The sequence below is a fragment of the Rhinoderma darwinii genome, chromosome 3 (genome assembly GCF_050947455.1).
Source record: "Rhinoderma darwinii isolate aRhiDar2 chromosome 3, aRhiDar2.hap1, whole genome shotgun sequence".
Taxonomy (NCBI): domain Eukaryota; kingdom Metazoa; phylum Chordata; class Amphibia; order Anura; family Rhinodermatidae; genus Rhinoderma; species Rhinoderma darwinii.
Window position 1 is genome coordinate 231,889,311 of NC_134689.1, and position 17,576 is coordinate 231,906,886.

General features: G+C 39.5%; 1 protein-coding gene across 1 annotated transcript in view; it reads right to left on the reverse strand.

The window, feature by feature from the left end:
• PLXNA4 (plexin A4) overlaps positions 1–17,576 on the reverse strand; it is a 715,975-nt gene that overhangs the window by 615,683 nt on the left and 82,716 nt on the right. The window contains exon 2 of the mRNA XM_075857507.1: positions 16,451–17,576. This exon is cut by the window's right edge and continues 105 nt beyond it. Coding sequence (XP_075713622.1) covers positions 16,451–17,576 — 1,126 coding nt within the window. The remainder of the gene's footprint in view (positions 1–16,450) is intronic.

Genomic DNA, 17,576 nt, shown 5'->3' on the forward strand with positions numbered 1-17,576 from the left:
AGGGATGTCATAAAGTGGGTCCCCCGCTTAACTCTCCTTTATGTGCCAGAACAGCAAACCAAGAATGTCCATGAAGGGTGCATGTACTGTATGTCAAGATATGGCTTCCCCAGGGGTAACAGCAGATCGCCATAGGATAGAGAAGCCCAAACTGTCATTTAAAAAAAATGTTCCTGAGACTACCCCTTTAACCTCTTAGAGCCGAAGGACGGATATATCTGTCCTCTGCAGCTGCTAGTTCGCTCAGGAGGACGGATATATCCATCCTCCTTATACACAGCCTGGCTCCTGCCGCAACTGCCGGAATCGAAGTGCGCTGCAATTCCGGCAGTTTAACACATTAAATGTCGCTTTCAATAGCGACAGCGACATCTAATGTGTTTGACAGAGGGAGGGAGCTCCCTCTGTCACCCCATCGGCACCCCGCAAAGAAGTCGGGTTTCCATGGCAGCCTGGGGCCTAAGTTTTACGCTGACAGGCAATACTAAGTATACCAAAGCATTATATATGCGATCAGCAGATCGCATAGTGAAGTCCCCTGGTGGGACTGAAAAAATAAATGTAAAGCAGTTAAATAAAGTTTGAGTAAAAAAATAAAAATAATTTACAGTCAAAATAGTGGTATTATTTAGTAAAAGTGTCAAAACAAATAACACATACACATATATGGTATCCCCGCAATTGTAACGACTTGAACAATAAAATGAACACATTAATTAAACCGCCGGAAGAACGGCGTCCACAAAAACGTAAAAAACAACAGCAAAATTCTCTCTTTTCTCCCATTCCCCCCATAAAAAAATAAATAAAAGTTAATCTATAAGTCCTATGTACCCCAAAATAGTACTAATGAAAACTACACCTTGGCCCGCAAAAATCAAGCCCACATACGGCCACATTGACGGAAAAATAAAAAAGTTACGGCTCTTGGAATGCGGCAATGCAAAAACAAGTAATTTTTTTCTAAAAGGCTTTTTAACGTGCAAACGTAGGAAAACATATAAAACCTTTACATATTTGGTATCCCCGTAATCGTGCCGACCCATAGAATAAAGTTAACATGTTATTTACGCTGCATAGTAAACGGCGTAAATTTATAATGTGAAAATCAATGCTGGAATAGCTGCTTATTTTCAATTCTCTCCTAAAATAAAGTTAATAAAAGTTAATCGATATATTATAAGCATCCAAAAATGGTACAATTACAAAATACAACTCGTCCCCCAAAAAACAAGCCCTTATACGGCTATGTCGACGGAATAAAAAAAATGTTACGACTCTTGGAATGTGACCGTGAAAAAACAAAAAATAATCCTTGGTCATGAACGCGCAAAATGGCCTGGTCAGCAAGGTAGTGTTAGAAAGAGGATGTTAGTACCACAATCACACACAAGTTAAAACATGTTGGCCTTTGCTCAATACAAATAATAGAGAACAATGTAAAATACCAATATAAGTTATTCACTGCTTTTATTGTACACTATATTGTATGATTCACTATTAGAGGTGAGCAAAAGCTAGAAAAACTGCCTTGCCAGATAAATTTAGGACACGTAAAAGTCAATGGAGGTTGAAATGCTGGAATATGGATCCATATTTCTGTCTCCATTATATGTGGGAAATTGGCTTAAAAATAGGAAATTTGTCAATCAGTACAATGCCAATGTAATAAAAAATTTAATTTACATTTTAATGAGCTTAAAAGAATGGCCACCACTTATAAAATAATATTATCATAAATAATAGTTAAATCCAATATATTAGTTATAAATGGCTACAACTGGCTGCAAAATAAGCAAATAATATTTTGTCCATTTCTAAGAGAAAATGTCCCTAAGGCCTTATTTATACGAACATGTGCGTTTTACGCTCGTAAAAAACGCTGCGTTTTGCGCGTGTTGCAGTTCCGTGTGTCATCAGTGTTTGGTGCATGTCTGAGTTATTTTTGCGCGTATGGCATCCTTAGGTCAAGTGGTTTTGATGCATGCAGCGGGCACACGATGCGTGAAAAACACTGAATGTCTGAATGGCCCCATTGACTTACATAGGTCCGCGCGACGCGCGTGATTGAACCGCTGTATTGATCATGGAAGTGTTAAAGTTGACATTTTCAATGAAGTTAGGCTTTAGGCTATTTTGAAGGCAGCCTATTTTGACATACAGTATATGTATTAAATTATGTGCAGTAAGAAATTATATTTCCATACGGTTGTCATGATCTATTATCAATTACAGATGATACAATTACCTATTATAATATGTTACGCGGCTCCAAGGTGGAGCTTCCTTTATAGCTCTAATATTGGCTACATTTTTTGTTTATTTATTATTTTGTTTAGTCTGTGTTTTTCAATTTTCAATCAAAATTCGACATCATTTTATCACCACAAAGATATGTAAATCGTCAATGTAAATTCAACATCGTTTTGTTGATATTGTTCTGGTAAACAGACAGATTTAGCTGATAGTTAATATTCATAACGTAAAATATATCTTTGTGTTTTCTCTTATCATATGTTTTTTTTTCCTTCTATTATTCCTTAACAAAAATCCAGAAATCCAGATGCCTACAGACATAATTGTAAATGCTTTACTTAAACATTGATGAGTCATTGAGTAATTAAATTAATGTCTCCCAAGCTTCAACTTGGAACAGTCCTTCCTTTTAACATGTTTCTATTGTTGAATTTGTGACATTGAACACAAGCCTTTAGGGAAATAATTAGAATCCGGGTGGCTGCAATAATAAAATTATATGCTTGCTGGGCTGACCTCCCAATCAGTCATTCTGATTCTTGTATGTCATTTCCTCATTAGCAGAAATAAATTGGATTTTAAGAAACCACCCTTTTTCACTTTATATCTGGAAAATGTTGCAAAAACAAGTGCCTACAATTTTTTGCAGTATTCTCTTTGTTTTGGCATATACCGTATGACCTAGCTTTCCTTTACTTCGTAATAGAAGGGGGGGGGCTGTCTTTTTAGCAATTTAATTTATATTTATAGACATTGAAGCCACCACTTCATAGTCTGTAATTCTGTGGTAGACATTCTTATTTATGAAGATTTATTGATGATGCAAGAAATTATTAGACCTTTTATTTATACATTGATATTATATTATAAAATAGAGCTGGAGTTTGTGACAAGCTCATTGACTTCTATTTTATTTTTTTTGCATTTTTAAACCACTGAGAGAAAAAAATTAATCAGTGGGAATGCATGGAAATTATAGACTCTTCCTGTCCAATAGAGCTTTGTCTTTATAAGAATTCACAAGTAATGACCTATTAAATTCATAAGCACAATCCCTTACTTGCAATCTAATAGACAGCAGGGAGCTACTAGCTACTTTTAAGGTGGCAGTGGGCCCCTTTACCTACTGGGCCATTGTGCAGCTGCATAGGTTGAACATATGGTATGTCTGCCCCTGGTATTTTCCAACATAGTGCACATGTCTATTGGGGAATGCAGCCCACTCTACTGAATAATGCATGGTCTCACCTGACATTGTTCACTGTCACTTTTCAAAGAAAATAAGTGGTGAAGAACACTTAGTAAATCAGTCTCTTTTCCCCCATACAAATTAAGACATTGTAAGAAGTGGCACAGGAGATGTTCATACATATGGCCAAATGCCCATTGTCCTTGCATGATTTCATAATATTTCATAAAAATTTTACACAAATATAAATGTTCATTAACAAATTCAAAGAAGCTGTCAGTACAGAACACCCAAGGCATGCCACTTTAAAACTTCTCATAGTCTTTTATGAATGTACCATAAGGAAGAAACGAAGAGACAATGGGGCAGATGTACTAATGCTGTCTAAGTTTTAGGCCCCCGGACGAAGCGAGGAGCAAAACCTGCGTTGAGGCTGGTTGTTTGTGCGCGGTTGGTATATTCCTTGCAAATTATAGTTTATTTCTGCCTGTTAGCTGGACTTATGTTTTTTATTTACCTTTTGTCAGCTCTTTATATGCAGCCAGCGATCTACTATTTATTATTTGGTCCTGCGGCACATGTTTTATATCCATTTCCCGATCCTGCAATGGACTATGTACTTACCTCTCACTGCCATTAATGTGGGTTCTCTTTCTATTATTTTTTGGCGCAGAGTGTCACATTTTAGTGGAGGAACATTTATATAAAATAATATGGGTTTGATTTCATCTGCATGGAGTTTGCATGTTCTTCCTAAGTAAACTTCTCAAAACCCTTCTTAAATTGAGAGTGGAAAACACAATGATAAATTATTATGTGTGTTTGGGGTCAATATAAATGGATACATTCTATGTGCAGACCCACAGAATATGGCTGTGCTATATAAATATATAAATCAGTAAAGGAAAACCATCTTTTTTCATCGCTATGCTTCACTATTTCCTTTTTACCCTTTCACCTGTAAATCATAATTTACAAGACACAAAGTTCCCTACTCCATCTACGTTCCAGTCTGACTTTCTTCTACTCTTCTCTCATGTCCTTTATTGTTGTTGTTTTTTCCCCTGAATTTTTCATTTATTCACTATATTTTTGCAGCATTCTAGAAAACAGGAAAGGCTTGAATATAGTAATTTAATTGTCAAAACTTGATCCCTTGCCAGAAAAGTAAGAACATTGCACTTGTTGTACAATTTTTTAACCGACATGCGACTCACTCGGACAAGGCGTTATTAGAGAATACTGTTAGCAAGCAGAAAGGTGACACCTTCTCATCTTAAAACTCAACTCCCTGTTAAATTATATTATATGTATCTTTCTTTCTTCAGAACAATTTAGAATTTTTCCAACTGCTCTCAAAGCACTTTTTGCTCTGACTTCTATTACCATCTATGCCTGACTAGTAAATGGAGTTTTGTGTCTTATGTTGTAACAGAATAACAAGTTTAATTCACAGAGTTTTGTTAATTTCACAGAACATTGCCATAGTAGTGCTCTATAATATTTTCACCTGGTCTACCATCATCCAAGCCCCATGTAAAATGAGCAAAGATATTTTGTTACACAGCCATCTGCTCTACAATTCTGCCTTTAATTTCTGCTGCCATGAGAACAGTCAAGCCAAATCACTACATGTTTTGCTACACGTTTGTAACATAGGTAATGTATGTGATATCACCTAAGCATGACATCATTTACACAACATTACATTAGCTTCATTTCAGCAAAATCCCAAAATAACAAAGGGAAAACATCAATGTTTGAGCAAAAATAAAGTACACTGATACGTGCAAAAAAATAAAGAACTATGTGTTACCCATGTAATCATTTTATATATGTGTGCTCATAGGTGTAATAAGTGATCGTTGGGCTCTATAGAAAACTTGAAATGTTATTTTTTGTTACTCCACCACAACCACCTTAAGCAGCAAGTAAGTCTAGTACATATAAAGCTTATGACTATTTATCTCTTCACTCCTCTCCTGTTTATTGCCATCCCGTGCTTTGTCTCCCATCGAACTACATTGAGTTTTCTACTGGCCCTATCACTTCCCTTTTACCCATCATCTCTGAGAAGAGGTAAACCCCTTTGGCAATTGGGTCCCATAGCAGCTGCTATGCCTGCTAGCTTGGTAGTTATGGTAATATTATAATATAATACATGGTTTCCGTGTACTTTCTTTTTTCCTTTTCCTTTGGAACATTGAAAGTACCATAATATTTTCATAACTCTCATTAATTTCTAGTGTGGAAGGTGACCACACACATGGCCGGTGTCCATGCTCCCTTTGCAAGATGGCTCATTTATGTTCTCTAACAGGCCCAAAAAATCCAATGCCGCAGAATATATAAGCATTATCAGTAGAGCTAAAAACAAATCTATTTTATAGCCAAACAAATTAAGTATTAAGTAAAACAATGTATAAATTTCACTGTATAAAACAATCATTTAACAGAAAAAGTTGTCACCTGAATGTAAACAACTGCTGTTTATATAGTAAATTTAGGAATGGAAACTAATTTCAAGAAAGCAGATGACATTTGTATATGGTACATTCATGGGTCCTTTCTGTACCCTGAGGTGAAATCGTTCCTTTTTTGTACCTTGAGGTCTTGATTGAGCATAAAATTAAGCGATAATTCAGATATTTAACAGTTATTAAATTACTACCACCATCCTGTAATATTAAACCATTGATATTCAACCATTGGGGAAGAGGGAGAATAAAAATAATCTGGTTGACCTTTCCATGATAACTGTTATTTAGAAACGCTAAGAGATTGTACCCAGTTAATCTTACTGAATCAGGACCTAATAAACGTGTATGTTCACCTTTTACACAGCAATGGTTATACAGAGCAGTGTAAAAGAAAGGTTTAGCAATATACAATTTTATTGTTTTACATTGCTTTGATTTCTAGTAGTTATGGTGGCATGAACAGAGTATATCGGAACCCAGGTCAAGATTCACCATTATCCTTTTGAAAACAGACCCAGGGGCGGACATACCGCATGTGCAGCCGGTGCAGCTGCACAAGGGCCCCGCGTGGGAAGGGGGCCCGTTCAGTGGCGTAACTACCACAGTAGCAGCCGTAGCAGCTGCTACGGGGCCCGCGGCATGGGGGGGCCCGTGTCGCCCTGACAGGCACATTACATTTTATGTACCAGGCCTGGCGGCACGGGCCCCCTCATGCCTAGTAGCATCACAACACTAGGCATGAGGGGAGGGAGGGGGCGGGGGCCCGGTGATAGCCGCCACACTGCACTACCAATCGGGAGGGAGGGGGCGGGTGCCCGGGCCCGGTGATAGCCGCTACACTGCACTGCCAATCTGGCACAGATGAATAGGACAGGACGGCGATGCTGGTGGTAGGAGGAGCGCTCAGGCAGGGGAGAGGACAGGGGGCGGTGCGACGTAAGACTTCGGGCGGCTGGACAGTACAGTCAGGACTGCCGGAGAACTCATAGGATGAGCGGAGGACAGACACAGGACGAGTGGAGGACGTGCAGACTGCAGAGGACAGGTAGATGAAGTTAAAAAGTTCATGTCAGAAGGGAGAAGTTTTTATGTAGAAAAATCTGCCTCATAATTCCTTCCGGAATTTTGAGGCATATTTTGACCTGCCGGTAGAACACTTCCCGCGTTTTTCATTGCGTTTTTTTGTGGCGTTTTTCGGCCATCGGGCCGTGGGCAGGGAAACGCAGCAAAAAACGCATTTTCTGCCTGCCATTGTTGTCAATGGGAAGTCAGAGACAGAAACGCCCGAAGAAAGGGCATTGCGCTTCTTTTTCCCGCATGCGGTTTTTACTGCTCGCAGGAAAAATTTCATGGATTTCAATGGGAGGCACTTTCTGACGTTTTTCGCGAAAAAAACCTCAGTGTGAACTCCCCCTAACACAGGGGCGTAACTACTGCTATAGCAGCCGTAGCGGCTGCTACGGGGCCGCGGCATGAGGGGGCCCGCGTCACCTGCCGGCACGGGCCCCCACCTTGGCCGGAATCTCCGCTAGCTGCCGCTATGGCTGCTACAGCGCGATGCCACGGAACACTACGGCAGAGCAGGGAGTATCTCCCCGCTCTGCCATTAAACATAAGACATGTATCCCCTATCCACAGGATAGGGGATACGTGTGTGATCGCTGGCATTGATAGGGAGAACGGGGGACCGAAAGTCCCCTGAAGTTCTCCATCACAAACCTCGGACTTCCGGGGTCTGTGTCGGCAGCTCCGTAGAAATGAATGGAGCGCCGGTCACACTTGAGCTGCGCAGACACCGGAAGTCAGAGGTGAGTGATGGAGAACTTCGGGGGACTTTCGGTCCCCCGCTCTCCCTATCAATGCCAGCGATCACACATGTATCCCCTATCCTGTGGATAGGGGATACATGTCTTTTGTCTTTTCACACTGTAGGTCGCATTTTTTTGAGTGATTGGGGGTGTATGGCGTTCCCTACAGGGGGGGGGCTGTATAGCGTTCCCTACAGGGGGGGGCTGTAAGGCGTTCCCTACAGGGGGGGCTGTATAGCGTTCCCTACAGGGGGGGCTGTATAGCGTTCCCTACAGGGGGGTCTGTATGGCGTTCCCTAAAGGGGGGTCTGTATGGCGTTCCCTACAGGGGGGGGCTGTATGACTTTCCCTACAGACCCCCCCTGTAGGGAACGCCATACAGAACCCCTGTAGATAACGCCATACAGACCCCACTGTAGATAACGCCATAAAGTCCCCCCTGTAGATAACACCATACAGCCCCCTGTAGATAACGCCATACAGCCCCCCTGTAGATAACGCCATACAGCCCCCTCTGTAGATAGCGCCATACAGTCCCCCCTGTAGATAGCGCCATACAGTCCCCCCTGTAGATAGCGCCATACAGTCCCCCCTGTAGATAGCGCCATACAGTCCCCCCTGTAGATAGCGCCATACAGTCCCCCCTGTAGATAGCGCCATACAGTCCCCCCTGTAGATAGCGCCATACAGTCCCCCCTGTAGATAGCGCCATACAGTCCCCCCTGTAGATAGCGCCATACAGACCCCCCTGTAGATAGCGCCATACAGACCCCTCTGTAGATAGCGCCATACAGTCCCCCCTGTAGATAACGCCATACAGCCCCCTCTGTTGATAGCGCCATACAGTCCCCCCTGTAGATAACGCCATACAGCCCCCTCTGTAGATATCTTGAGATTCAGTCCTGCTTGATAGGTAACAGTGCAGTAAGCTAAGCATGATAAGATCATCTAAATTATTGCATCTCAGTTGCATGAGTGCTTTGTGTTATATTCAATGATTCAATTTAACCTAAGTCTCTAAATGTGGGCAAAGAAAATAAAAAAACTATACTCACCTCCTCCCTCGCCTCCGTTCACCCGCCGCAGCCCCCATCCTCCTGTCTCGGTCTGTGTTACAAGTGTACAAGGCTGCACTGGTGACGCGCTGCCGATGGCACGTGACCGCTGCTGCCAATAACTCCTCATTGGTGTGCTGCTGAGGACAGTAGTTCCACAGCAAATCGCTGTTGAGGGCATTGATTGGCTGCAGCGGTCATGTGCCATCGACCGCGCGTCACCACAGCAGCTTTGTAAACACAGAAAGGGATAGGGGCTGCGGAGGGGGAACGGAGGCGCCGGAGGAGGTGAGTATAGGTTTTTCATTTTCTTTGCCCACATTTAGGGACTTAGTTTAGATAAGAATTTAACCCGGAAAAAAATGTGTTACTTGTGTTCTAAACTGGTAATAAAATGTACAATATAAATCTTCCTTCATAATTTTTATTAGTAAGGTTTATTTTTATATGCATATATATGTTTAGGTAACTTTGTCGGTATTGGGGGGGGGGCGGGGGGGCCCTGGCACATTATCTGCACAGGGGCCTTTTGCAGTCTGTGTCCGCCACTGAACAGACCCCACATGGCTGTCTATTATAAATGGAAGCCATGATGCTAGTGTGAACAAAGTCCTTCACTCCTGAATAGGCCACTGTACATAGATAACAAAGGGACTCTTCCTGTAATCAAGCAACAAAGTTTGTAATAGTTGAGGTCCATGCACATGAAAATATTGCGGGTCCATGTCTGAGATGTATGTTAAGACCCAAGGACGAGATCGAAAGACTTTTTGAAAGTCTTTCCCGATCTTACATGATGACATGTAATCCCATCATTGGCTCTAAATATATAGCTTCTGCATGAAGTTTCACAGATGTTCTCTATTACAATTTCGAGGTTTTCTTTTTCTTCATTTTGAATAGGTTGTTTCAACAAAGAGAATAATCCAGAGTGCGTGATACCACTCAACCAGTACAAAACAATATCATCTTCAAAACTAGGTGAAAGAAAAGGAAAGATGTGGCTACAAAATTCTAGTGACCCTTTTTACCCCCTACTTTACCGAGGCAGGGGCACCCATATATTAACCGGTTCAGGACCTGGCTAATTTCATCCTTCAGGACCAGACACCGTTTAGCCATTTTTAGCATGCGTTAGTTAAGCGGCTATAACGTCTTTATTTGTCGGGCTAGCGACGTGATTTTTGCGAAGTTTATTTCGTATACAATGCAGGTTTCTTTTTTTTTAATCATTTTTATACACATGTTTTGCTATTTTAGAATTTCTAGGCTTGAAGTTTTAAATAACAGTAAAGAAATATTTTTTCTTACATTTCAGCAAATTTTTTTCTGGTAATGATTTTGTTATACCCTAAAATAGACCTTTTATTTGTGATTATCATTGTTTACCGTAAATTTTGATATATTACAGGCCTTTCTTAGGGTAATTGGGTCTGGGCTAGCATTACGACAATGATGATTAATTTTAATGTAGTTATTATTAAGTTTTTTATTTTACTTACAGAAAAGACCTTTGTGGGGATTTTTATGTTTTACACTTTATCTTTCCACTGTAACTGGGGCCGCACGGCAGCCCCAGTTAAAGGGAATCAGCCCTCTTATATTGACTATTGTCACTAATAGGGCTGTGCTGAGTCTAGTTAGACCCAGCGGCAGCCTGCCACTAACGGCACCAGGTGATCATGTGACCAGTCGCTGCTTCTATATTCTCCTTAGGGTCCCTGACAGTCACTGACTGCCGGAGACCCAACATTCAGCTGCCCGATCGCTTGGGCAGCAAGCTAAAACCAGCGCCATAAATATACTATGGCGCGAGATTCAAGGACCACAACCGCCGGACATTTATATACAGCCGGTGGTTGGAAACCAGTTAAGAAATACATTCATGACTGTTATCATTCTGTCAAACTGTACAGAATGTTATTAGATGTGAAATTTAGATGGCTGTACCACCTAAACTCAAAGCCCCAGTTTAGTATTGTGGGGACTATCAGTAACCCAATACATCCAACAGATCACACTCAATCCAACCCTAAATCTACCCCATTGATTGTCTTGTAAGTACTTTTATTAGAAAAAAGTTGGTCAAATAAGAAGTAAATGTATTTCCACCATCACGTCAAGGCTAATTTTAACACGTTTATAATGCCATCTTCTTTTACCTTCCACTTACAGAGCATTATGGGTCATTATAATCATTGAGTATAATCATCAGCTCCCCATCATTAGCGATACATCAGTGTCTAAGCAGAAAGAAATATTAACACTTTTCGTGCTTTCTGGGCTATTTTGCAATAGCTTTTCATTAATTTGGATCTTAGCTTCATTATTAGTACTTGGTGTTTGGACAGATAACTTTAGCACATCTTTAACTTGACGTGACCTTGATAACCCCAGGGAAACACAGAAGCCAGAGGTGATAATCTGATTGCCAGAAAATTGACAACAGATAAACTAAACAAGTCCAACTACCCTATATAGAGATGTCCAATTACTGCCGGAGGGGACTATCTATAAGTGAATGTCTGATCAACTCCCCCGCTTGGGAACCTAACTATTCCTGTAAAGTAATGGTAAAAGTAACTGCTTCATTAAATGGATAGCAACACTGGAAAATGATCTTTGATTTCTCACTTATGCATGTTTTATTCTGTAAGTAAACCTCAGGCAAATGTCTGCTTGGCTTACTCTTCTTACATTTTTCTATCCCTGCTTCCGATTATTATGTCCCCTGGCCTGTTTGTCAGGACCCAAACTGATTGCTTTACATTTTCCTCTATGTCTTTACAATAGCTCTGAAAAGGAATAAGAATATTTTTATGGACGTATCATTACGGGAATTTGTCATAATTGTGTATTTAGTACAGATGTAGCAGAGCTTTATATGTAGAAGACTGGATGGTTAAAATATTGTTAAAGCTGAGTTACTTTATTACACCGCATTTACATTTATTCCTATGCAGGGTCACAGATAGGACATTGATATCTCATGATGAAGTGTGCCAAATTACACAGTCAGCTCTGCTACATCTATGCATTTAACGCATACAATTTGTATTGCAATTCCTGAAACTTAAAAATACTTAACACGTAACTCGAATGCTGAATATCATTTTATCTTATGCTGACTTATTTCATAGTGTATGTTTATAGGGGTCGAAGCTTCATATTCAGCTTGATTATTTCCTGTTTATCCATACAGTTAATTTATGATATTCTGGTGACCAGCAAACCCCACTATGGGGAGCCTACAGCTCCCTTTTGAACTCAATAATAAATCCATATGCAGTCAGCTCTTGCGCTCCAATTTGAGGTGACTGCAGGCAGACAAATTTCTATATTTTAACTCTATTACTGCACTGAGATATGGAGCGTTATAACAGAATTTAGAAACCGTTTGTGTGTGCATGCCCGCACTAGTTAGATAAGTATCAGTACATAGGAACAATTACAAGTGGGAGAATAATAAATCGCCAGACATGTCAAGATTTCTGAATGTGTTTTTCCTAACGCTGCAATTCTACCATGTTTTACCATTTCACGCAGTATATTAATTTTTTGTGTTCAGTTGATGCCTCTGTAGAATTTTGCAATGGATATCTAATTCTTCAGGGGGATAAGCAAAGTATACATTGAACTCTATTTTCATGCAAATGTTATCTAAACCTTTTGTGTTCAAGTATCCTAAGAATTCAAGGATTCATTGCTTCATACTCATTATATACATCAAGAAAAAGATATATATAATACCTCGCCTATATTAATATTGGATAGCATAATTGATTCAGCAGAAAAAAAATAATATTTATAAAGAATTTGAAAAAGATATTAATAGTAACAAGAACAATTATAATAATAAAATACAAATCCATTAAAAACAAATGCCTTCGTTGGCTTGTATGTGTCTAACACTAATAATCAAAAGGGATATCCTAACTGTTCATGTGTCCTATTCGGGTGGTATAGAGTGTGTTCCAGGATGGAAACACTACCTCCCTCTATAAGATATAGCAAAGAGCTCATCTGAAACAAGCAAATATTCAAATAAGTTAAATGGACACTAACGTTTCATAGAATTTATGCTAATCTAATAGTTTACATGAAATAAATCAACTTTTTCAGTGTAGAGGAGACAGACTGCATGAAGTGGTGGTGTATTTCTTCACAGCCTGCCAAAAGAAGTCTAATAAGAGGTGAAGGTGGGAGCAGGAGTGGGAGTGCAGAGAGAAGACACAGCCATGCTACCCATGCAAGTAAGTGGAGAGGGGAGGGGGAGTAGGAGCAGAGTGAAAAAGACACACACAGACGTGCTGAAGCTGCCTGTGAAGTGTTACTGTCTCACAACAGTGCTGGATTCTCAGCTACACTGCTAAGTACCTCTGTATAATCTCCTCCATGCTGTCACAGCTTCTGGTAAGATTTCTGTCAAACTAGTGCTGGATACTCAGCTGCACTGCTCATTATTGCTGTATAAATAAATATATATATTTCATAGATGGAGATAGGAAAGTAGGATTTTCCTCTTCCCTATATGTGTTGTGTATAGGAGTCGTGATAGCCATTAGGCTCCGCCCACTAGCGCAAAGAAAACTGAGAATTAGAGAGAAAGCCCGCAGAGGGGAAATCTGCTAACAAACGCAGATTACAAGTCATATAATGTCCAGAAATAGTGTATTGTATGAAATAATATTTCTCATGTACGCACATATGACAGCTTATTCTGAAAAGTCACCTGTAAAGTTAGGTATGCTTTAATTAACCTAATACTCTATGTTTGGAGTCTGGGAAGGAACAAATGTATTCAGATGCAATCTAAGCAAACACAGGGAAAACATACAAACTAGATACAACTGTTGCCCCAGATTAATTTTAACCTAGGTTTGTTGTGCTGCAGGGCCACAGTGCTAAACACATAGCCACCGAGTGTAGATGGTGTAAAGACGAAAAATTTAAAGCTATCTATAAACAGCTAAATCGGTCCCGATGTGACAGAACTCCTATATTTTTCAATATCGGGACCCTGGTCATTAAAAGGACATAAACTGAAATATATCTAAAATGATGGACCAATTTTTAAAGAAGAAATTAAATTGCATGCTCACTTGCAGTTATCATTATTGTTAATAAGCTCAATCGCTGGTATACACTCAGAGGAAAAAGTGGCGATAGACCTAAATGATCTTGACAGCATTTCTCCCTCACTGATCCAGCCACATAGAATCCAGTTTTTTTTTAATCCTGAATGAAGAAGTATGTGATTAACCAAGAAAGTGTGATGACTACTTTCTCAATAGGTAAAAAAGTTATGAGTAACATGGCGATATATGGCTGGTACTGTTGTAGGCAAATTTGCAACATTGTAGAATACTATGGGTACCTGTGACTGGCATTAGTAGTGTCTTTGCAGAAAATGTGTGGAAGTAAGAAGCTATTGACACGTGTATGTTATACACAAATGAACTTAGCAGCATTAGAATCATAGATAAAAAAAAAGAACTTATTGGTGCACACCTTTACAGGACTTGATCCAGGGTTCCATTTAGGTACAAAAGAATAGAGATTCAGGTAGCACTCGAAGTGAAGATCCTTTATTGACCTATACAATGTTTCAGCTCCAATGAGTCTTTCTTAAGCTGGAGAAAGGTTCATTGGAGTTGAAACATTGCTTGTGTCAATAAAGGATCTTTACTTAGAGTGCTTCCAGGATTTTTTCTTTTGTACTTGTGTAAGTTAGGCTAGGGTGCTCTACTGACATGCATCCTGAAGTTGTTTGTGACACTGGACCGCCAGGTGGGCTACTAAAGAGTGTCCAAGACTGTTCAATTTATATGCAACAAGTATCTTAATGCACCAGTCATCTATTAGAAAAGTGAAATTCAAGGCAGGTTTCCCACCGTGTTCCAGCATTGTCGGCTTTATTCTATAAGCTGCCAGTTTCTGATGTGAATGCAAAACATAGAGGGATTTTCTTTGTATTTGTCCTGTAATAGAATTTATCTCCAAAATGTTGACGCTGCCAATTTATACTGAATACAGAGGTCTGGATAAATCATGGTAATTCTCTGCAATATATTATTTTCCATAGGGGTTATTCCTAGATTGGACATACCATAAATGCATCCTGAGAACTTGCATAGGGTCCCAGTAGGTAAGGGGGTCCACTGTAGGCTAAAATTATTACTGTCTATTAGATTGCATGCAAGTGACGGAGCTAGTGAATTCCATGGCTCACAGATACCGGTGGATTGTTAGAAAGACATAAGGGAGTGCTTTTCTCTGAGCTATTTTAGAACACGGGGCCCTTGCTTGTAGAACCTTTTAGTCTGTGTCCGTACCTGGGTTATCCCAGTGGATTATAAAGAATATATGAGGTTTTATGGATAGCAGGAAAACTTCTACCCTGTATGGATAAAACTTGAGAACATTCCCTATGTATATATATATATATATATTCCTTAGTGGATAAATCTTTATCTAGGACATCCAGTAATGAGCACAAAAGCCATTATGGTGACTATTTTATCTGTGGTAACAACTGACCCAAACAGTTTTTGCTTTTATGCTTGTTATATACTTATGCAAACAGAATTAATCATTGTTGTACCATAGACATGATAATTAGGATTAATAATTTTCATTTTTTGTCTTTGGACACCTTAATAAGATAGTGGACGTGTTGTGAGCCATGAAATACTTTTGTTGTGTGAGTCCTTTAAAAAGCTGATCAAGAGATGTAAACCATCCGTCAGACACACAATCATCAGTTGTCAGACTTTTACCTGGTCGATTAAATTTACAATTGACTACCAGACAGGAAAAAAAATCCAAAACACCAGATCTAAATCTGTTTTGGCTAACATTTATCTCTTGGGCAGTGAAGGAATAATTGACAAATAAATCAATTCCAAAAAATAACTCTTTCCCATCACAGAGAAGATAAAAAAGGTAAGCAGCACTCAAAGGTGGAGATAAATCACCAGGGGTTTATTCCAGTGAGCGACGTTTCGGCTTGTATAAGCCTTCATCAAGCATACCGTATATGCCTTGATAAAGGACGTCACTCATTGGAATAAACCACTGATGACTTATCTCCACCTTTTACTGCTGCTTACCTTGCTTATCTTCTCTGTGTACCTTTGTCATAGAATCAATGACAATCACACCCAACATTGTGTAGTCCCATATGCTGAGGCAAGTTATACATTGAACTTCAACTTCACCAATTACACCATAACTTGAGATCTTTTACTAAAGAAGCAGAGGTAAGTTGTAGTATTCAAAACACCAAAACAATGGAACAGTATGTAGCCTATCTACATTTAATATGTCTATAATGCTCAAATATATATTTGGAGTAGTTTTTGTGTTTACAAATCTTTAAATTGTACATTATAACCATTAAGCTTATCTGGTTTAAAATGGTGTTTCAAGCTGCTACAAAATTATTTATGTTACCTATGGGCCATTAACACAGAAGGGTAGGAAGGGATGCAATGCAATATCGGTGGAATTCAATGATTAAAATGGAACATGTAGTAGATACACTTTTACGAACAGGGAAGCAAGCCTATTGCCTAATCTTTCTCAGACTAGTAACTGACAATGTTATTTTCCATATTCACATTTGCATACAAGGTAATTTAAATAAACAACTTGTCTTACCGCGTTACTGCAAGGAATGTCCTTTACTTTTAGCCATGCAAGATCTAAAGTGCCTTCACCCTTGTAGCAAGATTGTAGTCTTTCTTTAATCCTATCATTAATTTGTTTAAGAGCAAACACACACAAGGCAGACTCATCCAGTGATTTTGTCCGTCTCTTCTGACCCTTAGAGAAGATGGTAAATAGAACATCATCACCAGGTTTGATCCCTAAAGACTTTGCAAGAATTGATCCAGCTTTGGACAAATAAGCTGCCTGAAGAAGCCTGTACTCCACACCATTCTTCTCACATCCAATTGGAACCTCAACATATGAATTAAAAGCTGTGTCCTCTTTGCACAAGCGGACTAACTTTGATGTATAGACCTGTTCCTTTGTAGTTGAACCAGGTGGAGATGTCATCTCTGGTTGAAGTGTCAAGAAGTAAACAAAGTTTGCACTGCTAAAGCCATATATATAGTAAATATCAAAGTCTGGAATAACATTAAAGGTATCGGAGGGTATTTTTATCATTGATGCAACAAATTCATCATGGAACACATATGCAAACATCCCATCAGCTTCTGAGTTCCTGGTGAGTTTTCTGCTTGAAATAGTAGGAAAGTACTCTGGTTTCCCATCAACAGATGTGGCAATAAACAATTTATCCTCTAATATGTTGTTTGAAACAATAACTCCAAAAACAGAGCCACTTTCATTAATTCCTGAAAGGTAATGTTCTTTTTTATGGAAAGGCTCACCAAGTTTAAAGAGGTCCTCCAATCTGAGAAGCTTGCAGATACCCTGATAAAGGCTTCCACAGGCTATTAACCTATTTTCTTTATAGTCAATTAGCAGCATTTTGTTGACATTATTAGTATACACCAACGGCTCATTGCAAGGCTGGACAATCCTGGGAGGATAACACTTTGGGTTGTCCTCATCTGGTCCAGTTTGGTGGGTCAGTAATACCTTCAAGTCTTCAGAAAGTTTGTAGATTCTGTTAATAGCTCCTAGGTAAATGTGTCCAGTTCTTTCATCGACTACTAAGTGATTAAAAATCCAATCAGTTTGTTCAGAATAGAAAGTGGTAAAGTTTATTTTCGGCTGTGAAGTCTTTTGGACCATAGCTGACACAGTGGCTAAT